Raw genomic sequence first — 22,889 nt, 5'->3', positions numbered from 1 at the left:
CTGTCAGAAATAGAGTCAGTCATCTGCTTTGAAGACTTGGACATGTATTCTGCCAAGCTGTTGGATTTTTTTTTTCTAGTAAAAAAAAATCCCAATGATTATTATTATTTTTTTTACCTTTGTGTCAGTCGTGTTACTTTTGGGTCATCAGTGCCTGCTTTTTTGAGGACATCCCTTCTCTCAACATTTATCTCAGTAACTGTTCATTATTATTCATTACCACTCAGGTATGATTAAAATCACAGTTTCACACTCTTGTAAAGTATTATAGGAGTGTAAATTGTTTTTTTAAGCTACAATGTTAGGATCTAATCAGGCGTATAAAACACTTTAATAAAGACGTGATAATGAAACATTATCAACATACCGGAGAATGTTGCTCATTACCTACAAAGCAAGACAATGTTTTTATGAGATGAGTAGGTGAACTATAAAATCTTTCTATTAGCATATGTGAAGAATAATGATAGCATGACATTTTGTTAAAGCTAAGTTTCTTGGACAAGTAGGGCACCTTTTTGTTTCCTTGTTCCTTCTCCACGATAGATAAGATTCAGACTTTTTTTTGTCCCTCCGGGGATTTTAGATTCACTTGAGGAGAGTCAGAACAGACACCACCAGCATTGGTGGGGTTATAGCATGTCTGTGCAAACCAAACACTCTCAGCAGACGTCATCCTTGCTTTAGCTGATCAAACTGTTCCAAAGATGTAACACTGCCACAATACAATCTAAGTCGTGTACATTGATCAGCCACTATGTTGGGGTGGAAAATACAGAGACAAGCGTAGGTGTTTTAGAGGCAGACCTTATTGATGTTTCTGGAGTGTGTTTGGTCTTTTTGAGATGTAATTTGGATTGGATGATACAAGAACTAAAGATGCTCACTTAAGTTCAAGAACTGCCATGATAAACTCCAGGAAGCATTGCTGTTGGCCGCAGGTGAGCAGTAGATAATATATGGTATATATGCTGGGTTTTGCTTATTTGCTTGCTTTACCTTTAAAATAATAATAAAAAAACAAAAGATTAAAGAAACGCAGCAGCATGAAGAAAATATATGCTTTGAGAAATCAGTTTTCATAAGGCAATAAACTCCACAGGCTCCCAAAACAATATGAAAGAAAAGGCCAAGATTTGAAATTCCCCAGCTTGTTTGTCTGGCACAGCGGCCTTAATTTGGTTGTATTGCATTTATGCCTCGTGGTTGATACTGAGCAAGATGAATCATTGTAGAATGTAATCCAGATCAGCCACTTGTTTCCTGGAGGTAAAAGCTTGTAAGACCGCTGGTAAATACACCCAGAAGAGAGCGTATCCTGTGAGATAAAGATGAGTAAAATGAGATGTGGTTGGAAAGGAAGACGCTGCACATTCCACTCCAGCGCACCTTCTTCATTCCTGGTAGGAAACGTTTTCTCGTCCGTGCGTGGAGATCCTTAAATGTTTTTCTCTTCGTGTTCAATTGCACATCACATGGTAAACAGAGTCTAAGACCACACATACATTGCCAGCTTTTAATCTCTTTACAGTCATCTAGATCCTCTGCAAGTGCTGAGAATTTATCTCCCCTCCCCATCCCCCACGTCCACCCTCTCTGAAATCGCAGCAAGATCTTTGCGGTTGTAGCACATTTGTGATGCCAGCTAATACCCTCAGAACAATCTGTGGGTCTCTGATAATGGCTTGTAAAATCTTTCATCTTGACATAAGCTGGCATATGCTGAGTGGCTCCACGTGTTTATCTTAAAGAAACAACAACTAAAGAAAAAGGACCAAAAACATGTAAGGTAATCACTTCAAAGACCTCTATGCTCGACTCCTGCGTTCTTTCTAATCAGCCGCTGACCGTGTGGCATATTTTTTTTTTCGTGTGCATTTGAAATTAGTTTCTTAAATGTTGCAGCAAACTGTTTGCTCCTGAGAATGTGCTAAAACAAAAGATTTGTGAAGCAAGACCTAAATTAGTCCATCCTTTGAGGGCTTTCTCTTAAAAAATACTGGCACGAATAATAACGTGCAACTAATCTTTGGAATGTCTGTTGAGCCCAATGCCCGTAAATTTTACACACAGCACTCAGGTGCGAGGCCGTATATTATGGTGGGCTGTGTTTTAGTCATTATCTTTGTGCTTTCATCTTTCAGCACCCTTAAAAGTAGCTGTAATTCAAAATTTACTCCCTTGCATCCTGTGTATCTAAAGGGCATGAAGAATAATAACATCTCAGTTCGGATGTTGCTAGGCAAACACTGAAAACAACGCTCTTCCAGGAAATGTTAAAACAAGCATTGCCGTTAAAAAAAACAGGTTCTTTCCTGAAATTCTTGATAAGGTTCACATGAACAGAAGGCGGGGGGACAGAAACGGAGACAGGGCATGAACCTCCCCCATTGAGTAATGAAATTAAATGACAGCTCTTGAGCGAGGAATGAATGCTAAGAGAGAGGGAGAGAGCATGGGGAGAGAAGAGTGGGGGGATTTTGTCCAGCCAGGAAATTGAAGCCATCACAAGCAAATTGAGTTCAGGTCCTTTTGGTGGGCAAGAGCAGACCAATCAATTTGGCCTACTACTCAGTGGCTGACAGGCTCACAGAAGGACACCTTGGCATCCAATAATAGGAGCACAGTAAACAACTGAAGCCTTGCCTCAGTTAGTCTCAGCTACAGTATAATATAGCCATCCATACATATTTCCCCTTAGCAGAGGCAAACATATGACAGTTGTGTGCATCGGTTCTCATTTGGGCAGCAGGAATCGATGGTGGGTACTGATGAATGAACGCCCAGTTAGACCCTGGATCACTTCCTCACATTTAGGTATCTGTCTGTGTCATTGGATGAAAAAAAAAAGCAATATTACATTTCTGATCTGAGCTTTTTGAAAACGACGGTAAACAAAAATAAGACGTAACCTCTGTAGGTAAAGGCCTGAGATCAAATGTCTCCAGGTAGGAACCACATTTTAATGAGCCTCATTTGGCCTTTCCCTTTCGCTGATCTTTGGACAGTGACACAACTTTCAACCCCTAACCCTAATTATCTCGATTACGCAGCAGGAAATACACTACATCACAGTTCTGAGGCAACAGTCGACGAGGGGTAGCATCATACAACCCCAAAGGCCTAATTATCTCTGTTGGTTCCCAATTAATCCATTAAGTTGTTTTGGCTCAGCTTTAAGACTTCAGGCACCTTTTTATGCAACAATGTATTGCACCATCAGACAGCCAGGTTGTGAGCTGGTGTTTTGTCACCGTTCTCTGTTCATGTTCAAAACCGTCTTTAATTTTACCCTCGTCTTAGCATCTACACTAAATCTGGGAGTGAAGGGTGACTTTAAATGAAAACTGTCAAATTCAATAATCCCACGTTCAGTCTGAAGGCAGAAAGTGCTACTGCTCCCCGTTAAACCTCATGTGGCCATCCTGCCTGTGAGCTTTCAGCCTCTGCTGGCTTACAGTGATGAAGTTGAAAGGCTTACCATATGTAAAACTGCGCTGAATGTATTGATGACTTGGAAAGCAGTCAATAATCGTTTATGTGATAAGCCACTGGACTTGTGGGGGAGGTTGAGAGAAAAGCTCCGGGGCCATGATGGGTTATGAGATTCATGGTGATACAGGCTGTAGCCATTAAGTCTGTTTACAGGCTGCAAGTGAGCCAAGAGTCAGCCCTTATGAATGATTGTTTGAATATTGCTTCTGTCTCTTTAAACTAGCATCATAACTTTCTCTAAACTTTTATTTCTTCCCATCATCCCTACTTTTCTAGTATACCATTTTGTTTCTCCCTCAGATCTATTGAAATCTGGCAAGAAGCGATGGTGAAAAGAAAAACCAATGTAACAACAGAGCTGTGCGGCTGGAAGAATGTTGATTTTTAAAAAGTCCCAAGTGAGAACATGTCATTTATTGTTATTTTATGTAGATAGGGAATACCTGTGTTTATCTTAAAAGACCAAAAAAAAGAAGTATTGCAGCTTGTGCACAAACATTTTCGCTTTTCTCTCTCTAGGGATTTTTCTTTTACTAGATGTGTAATAAGTTGGTGCTCCAGGATGTTCTTTAACAGCAAACATTATTTTGAGTATCAACCCATGGCACAGAAAACATGTTTTTGTGCCAATTTTACATATTACTCAGGAGGAAATGACACCTTCACATTATGGGGTTGTGTGACAAGCCTGAAGCCTTGAACATAAATGCATCTGTTTTTTTCTGATTGTGGGATTTGCCAGTGCTAAGTGACAGGATTTAAATTGGTTACAGTAATATTACAGTAAAATAAATGCATTTTTGACATCTGGTTACACAAAAAACATGTTTGTTTTTTCTTCTTTCATGCTAGCAGTCTCGTTCAGGATTTTAACTTTCGGAGAAGTCCTAGAATCAGCCATTCATGAGATGCACATTTTCCTCACAACTCGCACAAAACTACGTCATGTTATGAGGCTCAAATAAGAATTGTTTCTAAGTTGTGAGTCCAGATTTTCTTTGTGCTTGTTTCTTTTCAAAAAGCCCACAACAACTCTTGCTCATTAAAATTCTTGTAAAATATAAACATTTTCATACAGAATTTGTGATTTGCAGTTCTTAATTTTATTTTTTTTAAATATCACATCATCTGCAATTCATGATGGCGGAGACTGACAAGAAATCTCTGCCTGTCTCGGTGATGAGCTGACGACTCGAAAGAAGTGCCAGTAAGCCGTTGATGGCCACACAGATGAAGACGACTTCTCACAGATGATCTGTCATCCTCATTCTCACAGCTTGACTGATGCTGTGTCGTTCTAGAACGCTGCGTTGGTCCCTCCTTGATTCTCCTCACCCTTATTGCACACCTTCAGATCTATGTTCACCCACAAAGCTTCGTCCTTGTTGACTTTCATCAAACAACCTTGTTCTTATGCTGATTAATACGAGGTGACAAACTTTTAGAGTTATGAAAACATTAACGTTTTTGCTCTAATGGCAGTAATGTAACCCTGAAAAATCTGCGGGGATTAGTCGCTGGGATTGTAGGCTTGAGAAGATAAGCAGTTAAGCATAACCATCTACCTCTACAACCTCAGCATGAACATGAAAGGCGAGCCCTTCTCTCGCGGTGGGAAATCAGGGCATCCTGCCTCAGGCGTTTGGTGTAGGTATTTAGACTGCAAAGCGAGACTGGAGCAGGAAACAAAACATGGATTTAGTATCAAACGGGTGACCAAAGGAGATGGCAAAACAGATTGATGGAACATGTTCAAATAATTTAGTGAGCTTGACAGCAACACAATGCAATGGGTGTTTTATCCAAGTCAAAGAGCCTTGGCCAGCGCAGGGTAGCAACAGTATTAGGAGCCCTTCTGTACCGACAAGAGGAAAGCAAATGTAGCACACATTTAATTATATTATGACAAAAAAGTACAAACATAACTAGATGAGGCTTCTTTGTTGTTCTTGTTGTTTTTGTCCATAAAAATAAACAATCAATAATGAACAAGAGTCTGCTTCTAGACCTGCAGAAAGAGAAAAAAAAAAAAAAAAAAAAAGGAAGGGGACACACAACTATACAAAAAGAGCAAACTATCACTGCGTCAACCTGACGGGGAATTATGAAATCAACATTGTTTAACTGAACAATCAAACGATAATACATCACAGTGCATTAAGTGCCAACCACAGCCTTAGGACATGTGTTGAACATGCCCAAGTCCAAACTTATGAGAGCGCCATGTGAGCACCTGTGTGGTGTACACGCGCTTGTATATGTAAGGTTTCTCTATAGGACCGCCCAATAGAAAGTGTGAGGGGCCACAGATCTGCCCCCAAAGATGTGTAGGAGATGGGAGGAGCTCCAAGTCCCAAAGATCCAGGAGCTACCCCAGAGCGCAAGGACCCCAGGGAGACTGTAACCAGAAAAGCCCCTGTCCCCCTCGAGAGGTGCAGAGGATTGCCCCAGGGGGTCACAACCAGCAGCCGGCAGAGTCCTGGGAGATATCAGTGGAAGCCTCCCACCCCCAAGCCGGCCAAGTCCGGAACCCAGCGACTCGAGACCCAGGGGCGACCAGCCCTGCCAGACACCCAGCAGAGCCCAGGGACTAGTGATGGGTACCGAATTCGGTACTTTTTAAGGTACCGACCGAATGTCACAGTACCGGCTGAGCACCGATTCACGTCATTAAAAATGGTGCCTCGTTTCGTTACCCGTCCTTCATAACGAGAACTTGCCTAGACAGCTGCGCATGCGCAAGAGCGTTATGTCTGTCACTGCGAGCCAGTTATGGTAGAAAGAACGCACGCTAAAGCTTGGGTCTACTTCACTAAATGTGATGGGTAACTGGGTGATGATGAAACCAGCGACAACGATCTAAGTGAGACATTCTCATCTTAATCTGCTCCGGTAGGTAAATAAAATGTTTAAGATAATGTTAGCTTGATATGTTAGCTTCCATTTTGCTAATGGTGCGTTCGCTTTCTCCTCGGAACTCTGAAATTCCGACTAAAAGAACATGAACGCGCTTCACTTAACTAAATGCGACGGGTGATTGGGTGAAGATGAAACCAGCAACAACGATCTAAGTGTGAGGCATCATCGTTTTAATCTGCTCCAGCAGTTAAATAAACTGTTTAAGATAATGTTAGCTTGATATGTTAGCTTCCACTGCCACCATTGTTATCAGCAAATGCTGCGTTCGCTTTCTCCTTGGAAATTCTAACTTCCCAGTAGGAAAAATCTTTTGAAAAAGGACGGTAAAAGGAATGAAGATACACAGTAAATTTAGTTCACAGTAAAGATGTTTGCTTCAGTTTAATTATCAGCTTATAAAACTACAAGGACGATGTTAAAATACAAACAGTTGAATGTTATTTATCATGATATTTATCAAATATGGTAGAATACTGAGAAAAATATATATTTTATTATAGACGAGAATTAAAATATTAAACACTCAAAAGTATCGAAAATTGGTACCGTTAAGTACCGGTATCGATTCCTAGGTACCGGGAATTAGTACCGAATTGATTCAAATGTCAAAGGTACCCATCCCTACCAGATCCCACCAGGCAGCCACTTGGATTAATTAAACAAGCACTTTTACTAATGTTGTGTCTTCTTGCATATTTGGCAATAAAACCCTTCTGATTCTGATCCTGACAGCATTAGCTCAGGAGGTAGAGCGGATTGTCCTGTAAAGGTTGCAGGTTCAATCCCAGCTCCCACCAAAGAATGCTGTTGTGTCCTTGGACAAGACACTTGACCCGCATTGCCTGCTGGTCGAAGGGACCAGTGGCATCAGTGTACGGCCGGCCTCGCCTCTGTCACTACATCCCAGGGCAGCTGTGGCTACATTGTAGCTTGTCATCACCAGTGTGTGAATGTCTGTGTGAATAAGTGAGTTACTGATTGTGTTGTAAAGCACCTTGGGTGGTTGTAGAATCTTAAGAAGGCACTATACAAACACAGACCACTTACCATTTGATGTGACAAATAAATCTTTTGAATCTAGAGTATTTTCAGAAAGTGATGGAAAGCAAAGATGGTTAACTTCATCCCTGTTGTCCATTTACATTTAAGAAACATTTCCCCATTATTAACCTCATTTAAAAAACAGACAACTTTTTTATCTGCAGATCTGACTCTTTGTTAGAACTGATAGATTTTCAGCCTGTGCTATTACAGCTTGGTAATAAAGTTTTTTTTATTACCAGGATTAACATGAAGGTTAATCAGATATGACAAAAATATCAGTAAGCCAAAGTTCATATAAGTTCTACTTTAATCTCTATTTTATATGTCAACAAATTGGATTGTGAGAATCAGCTGTTCCATCACACTCTTCCCTTTCACATAGTGACAACAACGTCCTCAGATCAGCTCAGATATATTTATTTTTCATTTCAGCCTCTGTCTACTGCTTCATTGTTTGTTTTGCTCTAATGATTAAATGTAGTATAGCTATGTACAATGAAGGTGAAGGGAAGCAGAATTTTCAGATATTCAACAACATTTGTGAGCGTGTAACGTTGCTTTGGTCCACATTTTTTGCCTGAATGGCTTTCCATTAAAGCAAACAAAAACAGAACTACATATTCCCTTCCTTTCACAGTCTCATCGAAAACAAGCAGGCAGACGATCACAAACAAAAACAAATGATGCGCTGGGACACACCATGCACCACTGTGCATTATGCTGGTGCTTCACTCTGACTGGAAATGGTAAGAAGGAAATTGCTGGCTTCTCAGGATCAAAACAAATGGAAAATGGGCCGAGTGTTTCTTGTTTTGTTTATTAGCTTCAGCAGAATTATTTTTGATAGGATCAGTCATAATTAAATTAAATATTAAGTCTGGAACCTGAATGTTGTTGGTTTCAAATGTATGTCCTTCTTCACTAATGACATTAACTATACTCAACCAACATTTTTGGTCAGCGATGAAAGGCTCTGCAGGCGTGAAATCAAGTGAAATTGTGATAATTATCCATCCATCCATCCATCCGTCCGTCCGTCCGTCCGTCCGTCCGTCCGTCCGTCCGTCCGTCCGTCCATCCATCCATCCATCCATCCATCCATCCATCCATCCATCGTCTGAACTCGCTTGTCCATGTAGGGTCGCGGGGGGGCTGGTGCCTATCTCCAGCGGTCAATGGGCAATCAGGCAGGGTACACCCTGGACAGAGTGCCAGTCCATCGCAGGGCATAGTGATAATTATTTTTGTCTAAATTTATGAATGTAAAAAAAATCTATGAGTCAAACAGTTCCATATTTTGTGTCTGCACACTAAAAGAAAACTTTGTGTAAAGATTTAATCAACATTATTGGCCTTAATTGATTTTCTCTTACATAGATCAAGTGTCAAAATCACTTTAATAGCTTTTTAACGCATCTAATCTTCTCATCTATGAACACAAACTGAACAACCTTGGACCATTCAGATGAAGTAAAATCACTTGAGAGATCTGAAGTTTAGCATTTCCATTTTTTAACGTCTCACACAAATTAAAAGATTCAAATCCTTTTAAAATACGTTTTGAATAAAAACTTTAATGGCGAGTTTAAATAGATAAAAACTAACAGCGGGTCGATGTTGCTGAGGTGCTTTCCCCTTTTACTAAAACTTACTCAAGTATATCAGACTTTTTAAAATAAAGCACAATAATTGCAGTATTCATGTAGCAACTGTTGTAAAATGTGACGCTTTAAAATTATAAGAAATGTTTGATTTTGTTCATGAACAAGTAAACCTAATCCCACCAGCGGTTTACACATAAATATTTTCTTGAAGGGAAGAACAATATTTAGCTCGAAAGTTTTTCAGCCGGCATCACATAATGATCATATTGAGCCCATCTGCTAAAACAAATATACAATCATTATTTACGTATTGGCCAAATGAATCCCAAAATGCTGGTTTGTTACAAATACATGAACTTTATTTCCTCTCTTCCACTTTAGATGCTTGCACCAGTACATGGCTTCTGTACTGATCTAATGGCAGTTAACACACCTTTGAATCAATACAAATCAATAAATGGTCGCATCCCTAATCCAAACGTGTGGTCGTATGGTGCAGAGCACATGCTCAGTGTATGGACATGGACAAGTGTGTGTTTACATCTCAGCTCTATGAAAGGAGATTTTACCATTCAGTAGGTTTTCTGGCTGGCGTTTTTCGAGCACAGGTCGTGGTTTAATCAGTAACCGTCACCCTGATTGCAAGATATAAACAATGTTTACTGTACCCTATAATGACTGCAATTAAATGCCAATCCTCAGTAAATTGACAGAGAGGTGTCAGGATAAACACTTGCCTTTGGCAATATAGTTCCAAGTTGAAGTTCATTTGTCAACAGAATGAAGCAGAGATGTCGTACCTAACATGTATTCCACCAAACAATGAAAACTGGAAGAATGTGCTCAAATAGGGTTGGGGTTATGGGAGACTGTTCCATCAACATTTTTCACCTGAATTAAGCTAAAGTGTACCTGTACCAAGCCCTAGTTGGATGTTTACAATGTCAAAAGAGAATATAGTAGTTATCTGTCTGTCTGTCTGTCTGTCTGTCTGTCTGTCTGTCTATCTATCAATCTATCATCTATCAATCTATCTATCAATCTATCAATCTATCAATCTATCTATATCTATCTATCAATCTATCAATCTATCTATATCTATCTATATCTATATCTATATCTATATCTATCTATATCTATCTATCTATCTAGCTATATCAAATGTACGTAGTCTATGTATGATATCTATTGTATCTTTTGTATTTTTCTATCCATCTATCTATCTAGCATGTATCATATCTATCAATCAATCTATTGTATCTGTTATATCCATCTATCTATCTAGCATGTATCATATCTATCAATCTATCTATTGTATCTATTATATCCATCTATCTAATGTATCTTTTTTATTCTATGTATCCATCCATCCATCCATCCATCCATCCATCCATCCATCCATCCATCCATCCATCCATCCCTCACTCAGATTATTTAAATGTCACTGTTTTAATATTCCCAAACAATAACAAAAAATCATTTTAATTCTATGAATACCTCAAAAAAATGAGCCATTCAGATTCACCAGCTGCCAAAGTCAAACAGATCTGCCTTCAGCATCGATTCACACTTGATCTCCCAAAGCTGGATAATCATAGCTGTGTAAATAGCCATTATTTCCACAGGATAAACACAGATCCAACTAAACAAATGTAAGCTTCTGTACCTATTTGACGTAATAGAATCACAAATAGGATTTCATGACAGCTAATAGGGTTGTAGGTTATTATGAATCACGGAGTACACTTTGTTTTGTGCTTTGGTTTCTGCCTGCACACTCATAGTTTTTAACGCTGCATTACAACCCCTTAATGCATTTCTGATGATTTTTAGTGCTTTATCTTATTAGCCTCACAGAGGCCATGAAGTCTTTGTCCTGAATAAACAAAACAGCAACCCTCCTCCAATAAAGTCACAGAGCAATGACTTCAGTTAACACCGTCTACAGCGAGTGCAGCACCTGGACCACATGAACTGCAACTCATAAACATATCAAGCCTTTCCCATCCAGTGCTCAGGGCCTAGCCTGCTCTGCTCTGTAGTTAACTGTCTCCGAGTGTCAAATCCTTCATCTTGATGCAGGAGACGCACATGGAGAAGAATTGCTGTGTCTCTCGTTTTATGGTTGTGGATGTCGGCAGAGGGTGGAACTGAAGAGTGAGTCAGTGGTGGTTAACTTTGTAGCTAATGCTCTGTGGCAGCTGCACAGGTTTTTTCTGCTCTGCTTAAGACACAGAGGGAAGCTGGTTGAACTGCAACTATGCCACGGTTCTCACTCTACCCAGTCAGTTGATTTTAACGGCATGTTGAAGTGAGGATGATGAGGGAGTAGGCGATAAAAGGGGAGAGGCTGGTGAAACCTTCATCAGAAGAGGCAAGAGGTCACTGCGGGCTACAGAGGATAAAAGGGTAGATGAGGCTAAGGTGTTCATATTTAGCCCCAGGTGGTGTTAGATAACATTTATTATAGATGAAATTTTATCCTTCTCAAGAAGCCTGTTTGGGTGAAGTCAGTTTAGTTAATGATTTTTTCTGTTTTCACAGAGCAGAATGTACAAACCAAAATCCCATATGCCACCACTGATGCTGCTCATGCCAATCATGCAGGATTGGGGAGATGTGTCCATCCATAAGTTAGCTAAATAGAAGTGTTGTGTATAACTAGGCATGCATGCTTGAGCAATGCATGCCTTTCTTGTTTCTAGCTGTAGGCAGCTTGTTGTGTCAGAGTTAGTTAGCTCAACGACCTTCATGCCTGTTAACTCGACTTTAAGCCTGACTTCAGGCTTCAGCACAAATGTTTAGATGATGAATTGATCCCTAAAGGTTTGTTTCTTAAGTTTAATGTTGTAGGAGATCAAAAAAAAAAGAAAAAAGAAGATGTACGTTTTAGCTAGAAGGAGGCCAACAGGCAAAGCTGCTAAGTTTCTGTGCTTTATCTTGAAGCAGATTTCTGCTTTTCATTTATTGCAAATTCAAAAAGAACAGGAAGAAAATGAGGATACAATGTGTGCATTGAGCTGGTTATAAAAAATCTATATATCTAAAGTCTAAACATGAAGCCGGTTTAAGCATGGCTGTGCTATTTATACAATACAGTAGCTTTAATGACAAAGGTCAAGGATGTATGTGACTCACCGTCATTACAGGTGAACTATAATAATTATTTATAATTATAAAATGCTACTATCTTTACTTTCAAAAATATTTCATAGTAAATAGACAATGGATACATAAGGATAATGGACACAATGGGCTTAATTGCATGTTTAATCCTGAATTGGTGTCCTAGATTGCTCCTTCCTTAGTATGAGGATTGCTGTAAAGTCACTGACACAAGTCAGTGACTCGATTCAATCTGCTGGGTTCCTCATGTAGGAAATGTTTTACTGATTGGCTTAATGAACTGATTACTTTGTGAAGTGCCTTGAGACTCGAGAGGGACAATATACCAGCATCAATATTGGCCGATGTTAGTCATTTTTTAACATATTGGTATCGGTTCGATAAATAAAACTGGGTCGATATTAACAACCGATAATTTTTCAATCTTGTCTCCATTTGTTTGCCTGTTTCAGAGGGTGAGGGGGGTATGATGTGTAATTGTTTAGTCGTGTGAACAGTGAATGAAATCATCTCAGCACCATAAATGTGTGTGTTGTGTGTACATAATAACGTAAATTCAGCTTTAATAATTTTAATTCTATTCAAAATCTGCAGATTTTAGAAGCATTCATGTCAGTATATCGTTATCGGCAAGTATCCGTTATCGGCCATAACAGTGATCTTAATATCGGATATCTATATCGGCCCAAAAATTTCATATCGGTGCATTACTAGTTGAGACGACTCTTGTCAGGATTTGGTGCTATATAAATAAACTGAGTTAAATTAAATTAATTTACAAATAAAGTAAACTAGTTGTGTTTTCAAGGGGATGGGCTTGGGTGAGTTGGGGTCTCAATAATTGATTTAGTTTTAATTATTTATTTTTTCCTAATCAGAAAGTAATGGACACTAACATAAACAAAGGTAAATATACATAAATAAATAAATAAATACATAAATAAACAAATAAATAAACAAACAAATAAACAAAACAGAAGACAACCAAAGATGTCAAGCAAACAACTGAGATTATTCATAAATAATCATTAAAACCCTTTGTAAAATCAATGATTTAAAAAGTAAAAAGTGCTCTTTTACATTAAACTGGTGTTGCCTCTTGGAGAAAAAGCCACAAATTGCATACTACTACAAATAATAATAATAATAATAATCGTCGTCGTCGTCTTCCTCCACTTATCCGGGTCCGGGTCGCGGGGGCAGCATCCCAACTAGGGAGCTCCAGACCGTCCTCTCCCCAGCCACCTCCACCAGCTCCTCCAGCAGGACCCCAAGGCGTTCCCGGACCAGATTGGAGATGTAACCTCTCCAACGTGTCCTGGGTCGACCCGGGGGCCTCCTGCCGGCAGGACATGCCCGAAACACCTCCCCAGGGAGGCGTCCAGGAGGCATCCTGACCAGATGCCCAAACCACCTCAACTGACTCCTTTCGATCCGGAGGAGCAGCGGTTCTACTCCGAGTCCCTCCTGAATGTCTGAGCTCCTCACCCTATCTCTAAGGCTGAGCCCGGCCACCCTACGGAGGAAAAACATTTCAGCCGCTTGTATCCGCGATCTCGTTCTTTCAGTCATTACCCAAAGCTCATGACCATAGGTGAGGATTGTGACGTAGATTGACCGGTAAATTGAGAGCCTGGCTTTCTGGCTCAGCTCCCTCTTCACCACGACAGATCGGCTCAGCGTCCGCATCACTGCAGACGCCGAACCAATCCGCCTGTCGATCTCCCGATCCCTCCTACCCTCACTAATAATAATAATAATAATCTACAACAGGTAAACAAAGTCAACTTTGAGCAAATGTAACATGGTGAAAGTAGAAATTCTGTGTCATTATATATATATATATATATATATATATATATATATATATATATATATATATACATATGTGTGTGAGCTATATATATATATACACAATTTTTCAAACTTTCGAGGTGTGTGAAAGTCTAGTACTTTGCTCCTCTCCCACTCGACTGTTTCTTGTATGCGTATGTAAATATTTGTGCTCACAAACGGAGACCCAGCTTGAGGTGCATCTCTGCTTGTCAATGCACACCTTGGTGTATTTCCTTTTCTGAAATACTTAGAGCTGTGATTCTGGAGTAGAGTAGAATAGACACACAACTTGACTACTTTCTTTCCTAGAATTAAACACATTAATAAATATGAAATGAAATAAAACACTTTGTTGACTCAACCAAAAGAATGACAAGGCATGCAGCCAGGGCAGGAGGAAGTTTACCAAAACATTATTTGCACAGAATGAATGACCAAATGACTATTATTGCTATTTAATATTCTTTTTAATTAACATGTAAAACAAAATTTTGCTAAATAAAGTGGACTAAAATAATAAAAAGGGCCTTTGATGGTATAAAAAAGCAGGCCATCACACCTGCCATCAATGAAAGATGACAGGGTGTCTGTTTACAAGCAGACCCAAGAATACATTGATTTATTTTTTTAATGAAAAACACAAGTCTCTGATGTGAGTTGGGCAATAAATGGTTAGCTGAACAAGCACACAATTTATATACCAAGTCCATAAATCTGCATAAGATCATTTTACACCGAAAAAGTCAAAATGATGGAGTGTGCAAATAATCACATGCTATGTCAGTGCTATGTGTATGAAAAACAAGAAGGTTGCTACTGATACGAATAACTCACACACTCAGAGAGAGAGAGAGAGAGAGAGAGAGAGAGAGAGAGAGAGAGAGAGAGAGAGAGAGAGAGAGAGAGAGAGAGAGAGAGAGAGAGAGAGAGAGAGAGAGAGAGAGAGAGAGAGAGAGAGAGAGAGAGAGAGAGAGAGAGAGAGAGACATAAAACATTGCTTGCAATTTGGGAAATGGGTCAGATGTGGCTGTGATTTATGCATCTTTGTGTTTGTGAGTTTGTGTCTTTGTGGGGAAGAGTCGGGGGTGACTAATCAAGTTTCATTGTGGCGGTGGCAGAATGCAGATGTTTCTCACAACTGTCGTGCTATGATTTAATGATGAAAAGCAGAAGGCAGAGGACTTAGACTCCGGAGAGGTGCCAAGAGCAGACTACATCAATATAAGAGTCAGAATCAAAGATGGAGAGATTGTGATTTATATGTCATTTGTTATTTAAGTTTTGCTCACAGAGAGACGTTTGGGAGCTCTTTGTATCGTTGTGTCTTTTATCTTTTTTTAACAGTTCAAAAATGTTGTTTTTGACTGTTTATGCCATCAAAACGGAGCCTGTCTGAGAACGCAATGCATTTTATGGTTGAGCCCAAAGGAATTGTGAATGTTATGTTGACAGGATGCAGTGTCTATCAGCTGTTAATGTGTCACTGGATTTGATGTTTTATGGAATGTTACAGCTTGTCAGGAGAGGAGGGAAAACTGTAGGGAAAAGGATCTCAAACCTAAAACCACCTCCCAAAAATACCCACTGTAAAACATCAGATACAAACATATACATGGTTGTTCTTAAGTGTGAGTGGCGAATGAAACTCAGATTTGTCATGGTGCCATTTAAAAAAAACTGCAAAAGTGTATGACAAGTGACAGCAAGCAAGAAAAAAAATAAATCAGTTCTGCCAGTGAGAAACGGAATACAAAGACTTTCTAGGCATTTTTATGAAAACTCCTCATTTCCTAAAGTGACCAGCAGATGGCAGAGCACCTTTGGTCTGGAAGTCAGGAGGGGAAAGTGGAGTTGGAAGGGGGAGGGAATCTTTTTGGTGAGGGAGTTTTGTTTTCCTGGTTGACTGATCTCCCTTCGTGGTTTGATTGTGAGAATGGACTCATGGGAAGTGTTCGCTCACCGCAGGTGTCAGGCTGCTGTTAGATAAGATTATTTGTGGTGGTGAAGAGGTTGCATTATTTTGTGAGTGCATGTATGTGTGTGTGTGAGTGTGTATCCGTGTGTGTGTGTGTGTGTGTGTGTGTGTGTGTGTGTGTGTGTGTGTGTGTGTGTGTGTGTGTGTGTGTGTGTGTGTGCATGAGTGCACTGCGTCCCTGAGTGTGCTCCTTCTCATTAAATGTCTGCCTGGTTGAAAAGCAGTGGTATATGGTGTTCATTTGGAACGTAGTTCCATACAGAAGTTGTTTTGGCCTTGCACACTGAGCTCCATATGGTCATGCTCAGGAGGAGAAAGACAGAGGAGATTGTGCTCCGAGTTGTAAACCCTCCCCGGTTTGTTTCACCTCACAATAAAACAAAGTTGTATCTGTTTAAAATTTGGCAAACGTCATCTTTTTAAACAGAAAAGGTGATAAAAATTGACATCGAAAAGCAAAATCCTAAATTATCCAAATGACTGTAGGTGACAGATTGTTTTGACAAAACAAACCACTGCCAAATCTAATCTGAATTAATCTTATCATAAGTCACACCTGATAATAGAAAATTAAACAAAACAAATCATTTAAATGTTTGATTATTAGGTAGATTTTCCAGTGAAACACCCATATTATCACAACTTAAGAGGCATTCACTGTTGAATTTTATTTTCAGGCTTTTCTTACTATTCTACTTTCAATGAGCCCCCAAGGATGAACACTGCATGATAATTTGCAGGCCTGCTGGAAACTATACCCTCCAGCAGAAGAGCTCTGCTATTTGGTTTGCATTTGTTGAAAGTCAGTGTGTTTGGTCAGGCAAATTATAAAAACAAGCGGATAATAAGGGTTAGCAGGCATGATAAGCCATAATATCTTGTAAACTGGCAGCAGGGATAGTTTAAGCCGGTCTTATGCTAATATTACCACGAGTGACTGTCAGGAGCAGAAAATTACAAACATCTTCAAACATATTTAAAGCCAGTAAAAAGCCACACGCACCACCACAAACAGAAAACACCCACAGACATCGGTGGTTCAAGCCATTTCAAGTTAGAACTTTGAGGCTAATGATTGAAGCAAAATCTGTTAATAATTCTGCTTCAGACTACACAATTTCTTGTGAAATATGCAATATTTTCTCACAGTGAACATTGCTGCTTGGAGGATGGAGGAAAATTCCTTAATGAGTCAAGTTCAGTTTTTCTCCAGTTTAGAAACAAGCCCAAATTTTTAAACAAATTTATAAAGTTATATGATTTGTTTTGTTTTCCCTCCCTATTAGAAATAAAAATCAGAGGAATCAAACATCTTTTACCTCCGTTATAAACCTAGATCAGCCTCTTTGTCTTTCAACGTTTTTCTTAAGAGGTCGTCACAGCGAAAAATGTCTCTATTTACTCCTTATAGATCAGCCGCCGTCGTCTTCCTCCGCTTATCCGGGTCCGGGTCGCGGTGGCAGCCTCCCAACTAGGGAGTTCCAGACCGACCTCTCCCCGGCAACCTCCACCAGCTCCTCCAGCAGGACCCCAAGGCGTTCCCGGACCAGATTGGAGATGTAACCTCTCCAACGTGTCCTGGGTCGACCCGGGGGCCTCCTGCCGGCAGGACATGCCCAAAACACCTCCCCGGGGAGGCGTCCAGGAGGCATCCTAACCAGATGCCGAAACCACCTCAACTGGCTCCTTTCGATCCGGAGGAGCAGCAGTTCTACTCCGAGTCCCTCCCGAATGTCCGAGCTCCTCACCCTATCTCTAAGGCTGATCCCGGCCACCCTACGGAGGAAACTCATTTCGGCCGCTTGTATCTGCGATCTCGTTCTTTCAGTCATTACCCAAAGCTCATGACCATAGGTGAGGATTGGAACGTAGATCGACCGGTAAATCGAGAGCCTGGCTTTCTGACTCAGCTCCCTCTTCACCATGACAGATTGGTTCAGCGTCCGCATCACTGCAGACGCTGAACCAATCCGCCTGTCGATCTCCCGATCCCTCCTACCCTCACTCGATCACTAGATCAGCAATATTTCATAAATACCACTGCCTTCCACACTCACTTAGTTTTTAGTTCAATTTTTTCGTTGTTTATTAACTGAAACAGGGCAGCAGCTCCACACAAGATGACTGGCTGAAGTTCAATCCAGGGATGATAAGAGAATAAACCAGATTCAAAAGGCTTTGACAACGGCAGGCAGGCTGGTCTGAGAAGTTTGAAATGGGATTTTTAACCCATGACCATCTTTAAAGCTGGGCGGACACTGTGCGACTTTTTCACTCATAGCGTTCAGCTTCAGTTCAAACTTCCTCTCAGAGGAAATCTTACAAGTCATGTGCCCACTCTGTACAACCCAGTTCTGGGATGCGACCTGACTGCTCACACTACAACTGGTAGCAACACGTCGGACCTAAAAATATGCGAAAACTAGCAGTTTTCACATGCCAGACTTTTTTAGCATTGTTATTGATGTTCTTTGTCCTCCGGGGTGTGCTGTAGGACACACAGGCATTTGTGGAGGTAGCAAGATGAAGACGAAAGAAAGAAAGAAAGAAAGAAAGAAAGAAAGAAAGAAAGAAAGAAAGAAAGAAAGAAAGAAAGAAAGAAAGAAAGAAAGAAAGAAAATCAAAGTTTTATCTGTATAGTTTGACATGAATGCACTTTCTTGACAATCCTTGCCATTGTGTGCGAAAAAATGTGTTAATAGGAAAATAGCTGGTTAGCCGCGTTGACGCATGTTTGCACAGGCACTGTGAGTGGTTCTGGTACTTTTTGGGTTGCAGATGCTTGCAGCGCAACTTCAACAGTGCAGTACCTTCACGAGTGATGAGCAAAAAATCAAACACAACAGAAATCCGTGCAAGCTTACTACTGCTGATCATTAGCTGGTCACGTGGTGTTAATCGCCTTTCGTAATTCCCTGTATACTACACGACACTCTGTGCAAAACTTGCCCCAATCTTCTTGCACGAGAGAACAATCGGCTCCAAAACGTGAAAAAGTCATACAGTGGTTTACAAAGAAAGGTCTAGAAAATAGCGGGGTTTATGGGAATGTCTTGTTAACGTCAGAGGAGAATGGGTAGACTGGATATGAGACAAAGGAAAGGCAACAGTTCAAAGTATCACAAACAAGACACGCAGAATATCGTCTGTGACCATTCCAGCTCGGAGTGCAACAATACACCAATCTACATCATTCTACATATGATCATTGATGCAACATTCAATAGAAAAACTATTTATCAAAACACTTTTATTATGAAAATGGCTTGATGAAAATGAGTTTTCTCCGAAGAGTGGCTGGGCTCTCCCTTACCCCAAAATTCCACTATCTCCGCTCCTCTCCACCCCCGTCCTCCGCTGCCGGTCGCTTCCGAACTCAAATTATACTGTACCCGCTCTACAACGGCTCCGCTCTGGTGCGGAGACCTGAGGTACGCAAACAGGCATGCGCGGGATTTTCGAGCTCTTGCGATACAGTCCGAGCAATAAATGCGGAAGTTAGATCCAAACACCCGTTGCGTGGGAGAAGCATCGAAATGAACTGTTTCATCTGCCCATCATTTGTGTTGAGATATCAGCAGTGTTTGGATCAACAAAGTGTGACTACTTTGATAGTGGAAACTGTGTTTATGGCTTATTTTTGTGCATTTAAAGTTCAACCGCCATTGATAGTTGTTAAAAGTTGTTAAACCTGTGCATATGAAACAAAAAACACTTTTTGTTTATCGATTTATTGTGAAATAACGGAAGTTGTGCTTTCTCCCTTTCCTGTTGGGCGGTTGTGATTTCTGTCCATTAACTGCGGAGGTGCTCCGGCGTCCGGCAAAAATAGAATCAATCCTATTTTTGCTGGATGGCGGAATGGCACTGTGCCGCACGGCCGCAGTAGTTGAACAGCTCTGATTGACTACAACAGGACCGTTTTTGCTGCGGAGTTCATGCCGGAGCGGAGCGCAGCGGAGTGGAGGTAGTGGAATTTTGGGGTTAGAGATAGGGTGAGAAGCTCGGTCATCCGGGAGGGGCTCAGAGTAGACCTGTTGCTCCTCCACATCAAGAGGAGCCAGTTGAGGTGGCTCAGGCTTCTGGTCAGGATGCCTCCCTGGTGAGGTTTTCCGGGCAGATCCAACTGGGAGGAGGCCTAAAAGGTAGACCCAGGAAACGTTGGAGGGACTTTGTCTCTCACCTGGCCAGGAAATGCCTTGGGATTTTCCCGGAGGAGTTGGCCCAAGTGGCTGGGGAGAGGGAAGTCTGAGCCTCTTGACTTAGGCTACTGCCCCCAGGACCCGACTCCGGATAAGCGGATGAAAATGGACGGATGGATGGATGGAAATAGCTTTATTTTGATGATCCATTGGCATGCCATTTTCCACCTGTTGCCACACTTAATTAAATGTGTTCTATTTAAAAGCCACATCCTGGCAGGCAGTGAGACTTGATATCAAACCAAATGGGAATGGTATTGAATCTGAGAGACCAGCAAACATCGAAACACAATCCACATATCGGTATGAGATCATACTGTGATATAACAAATGATTTACACCCCTACTTCCAGCAGAATGATGGACCATGTTTAAAACATCTCAGCGAGATTTCTTTAATTTGACAATTTCACTAGACTCTAAAAGCCTCCAGTCACCACGTGTGGCGTGTGATGGGATAAAACACACATCAACTACAGGGTGAATGGATGTCACAAAGCAGAGGCTCTGAAGGAAAAATGCAGATCCTACCTGGTATTAGTAAGGTGAGCCTGAGAAAGTGGTGCATCATGCAATTTCAAGGAGAAATATTATTGTCCTTGAGCAAAAGAAACTCTTAACACAATGAATGCTTTTCCCTCCATTCATTTGGTTTAGGTGTAAATAAAACTGGGATCATTCTCATCTTGATGCTTTGATGTAATTTTGCAGCAGTTCGAGACATAAATCAGTGCAAATGCTACTTTAATTGACTTTGTTGCCTGAACTCTAACCGCAAGGTGGTGGAGAAGCTGCCAGGATTAGTACTGCTACTTTGACACTTTCAAGGCAACAAATAGATGGCTAACTCGCCTAAGGCCAACGTCTTTGGCATCAACAGGAAGGGAAACATTTGCAGCTACAGCTAATTAACTGGAGATACACTAAACATGACATCGTTAAGGCATCCCCTCACCTTTCCCTTTCACTGGGCTTACATGTGCACAGCATACCTCATGTGAAACTGATAGTTCTGCTCTGGCTAATGAGTATAAGCTGCGCACAAACAAACAAAAAAAGTCATATTCTGTATGGATGCTTCACACACACACACACACACACACACACACACACACACGCACGCACGCACGCACGCACACACGCACACACACACACACACACACACACACACACACACACACACACACACCTTCAGCCCCTTCCATCCCTTGGAATGCCATCTTCATTTGAAATGCCACATCTGTTCATCTACCTCACTATAATTGCTAACGGTGACATTTATCCAGATTTCTACTGTTATACAAGACCTTTACTTTTTTTTAAATTACACTGGATTGTGGAGTCTTGGCTATCAGTGATGATTATAATGTACGGCACGGTTAAAGTTACCATTCCATCCCTCCCATCCATCTATCCTTCTAAAAGTCCCTCTAAATCCCCCATCCCTCTCAGTTTTTGTCTCTCCACGCCCCGTATTTTTTTAATGAATGCTGCATGCTTTTGGTGCTGTTCTAAAATATATAATGAGGTCATTTGCATTAGGCTGCAGATTGAATGACCTTTGCTTTTGCCAATAATTACTGTAAAACCCTTCTCTGTCTGTCATCAACCAAAGATATGGCAGGGACCTCTCTTCTCACAAAAGGTTAGCTGGAGGCTTCTGTCTGGACTTATGAAAAAGCCTGAGGAAAATGTCATTAGAGCGCGAGGAAAAGACGCTGGGAATTAGCAAACGGAAATTCAATCAGAGCGGCTTTGAGGATGGCGGGGTGTGCCTCTGTTAGTTATTCATTTCTTGTTTGTTTTTTTGCATGTTTGCAAGTACAGAAATACTAAGGTGTGTCCAAAGAGCGCTGGGACATAAGGGAATTCCTTTGGGAAGGACACTTCAGAAACAACTTTGCAGAGCAATGAGCCAACACCAGGGGGAAGAAAAGGAACCCACAAACTAGAGTTGTGCATCATTCCGCCACACATTCATTACACTGTGCCTTTACAAAAGATGTGTAACTTTATGCTTCACCTTGAGTAATTTCAGTGCATGATGTGAATTTGCATGCCATTGTTAGTCGTCATTGTGCAGTGAAACGTGACTGTTTTACAATGTCTAAACTCCCCCTTAGCAACAATATCTGGCACAGGTCAAACTAGACCTTTAATATGAAAACTGTGAAAATGTAATATGTAAAAAAAATCTGTTAAAACAACTTTTTTTTACATCAATTAGACAAAATTCTTTCACACTGTAGTTGAGTTTTAGTACTCAGTGTGTAAAGCAGCATGCGCGAGCCTGTTGGGCTCAGTGTAAAGTAAAAAGGAACATTTTTGAGGGGGCAGAGCAGAGCACTAACATCAGAGGCTCTGTTTTGTGCTCTTGGTTCTAGTCACAGCGGCGCGTCACGTTTCACCTGCCGGATGGCTCTCAGGAGAGCTGCAGTGACAGCGGTCTGGGGGACCACGAGCCTGTAGGCAGTGGCTCTCTCCTCACACAACCTCTCCCTCTGGTGCAGGCGCAGGACGACTTCTACGAGCAGGCCTCCCCTGATAAGAGGACTGAAGCTGACGGCAACTCTGACCCTAACTCTGGTAAGCTGGAACATTTTTTCTTGCATTTTTTTCATTTTTTCTTATCTCCTGGATTATTATTATTATTTTTTATGATGTCTAAATGTAACACTAAAAAAAGCT

General features: G+C 40.9%; 1 protein-coding gene across 4 annotated transcripts in view; it reads left to right on the top strand.

Moving 5' to 3' along the window:
- Window positions 1-22,889, top strand: part of LOC107381645 (protocadherin-9) — a 243,711-nt gene that overhangs the window by 163,273 nt on the left and 57,549 nt on the right. For 2 of the 4 annotated variants that reach the window (XM_054732393.2, XM_015953417.3), the window contains one exon: window positions 22,712-22,787. In XM_054732393.2, the coding sequence (XP_054588368.1) occupies window positions 22,712-22,787 (76 nt within the window). Of the gene's footprint in view, window positions 1-22,585; window positions 22,788-22,889 lie in introns of all 4 variants that reach the window. The other 2 variants (XM_054732392.2, XM_015953416.3) reach the window with 1 other exon arrangement.

This window comes from Nothobranchius furzeri, chromosome 9 (assembly GCF_043380555.1).
Source record: "Nothobranchius furzeri strain GRZ-AD chromosome 9, NfurGRZ-RIMD1, whole genome shotgun sequence".
In the NCBI taxonomy this organism is placed as follows: Eukaryota; Metazoa; Chordata; class Actinopteri; order Cyprinodontiformes; family Nothobranchiidae; genus Nothobranchius; species Nothobranchius furzeri.
Note: the sequence above shows the minus strand (reverse complement) of the source record. Positions and strands in the feature narration are given on the sequence as shown.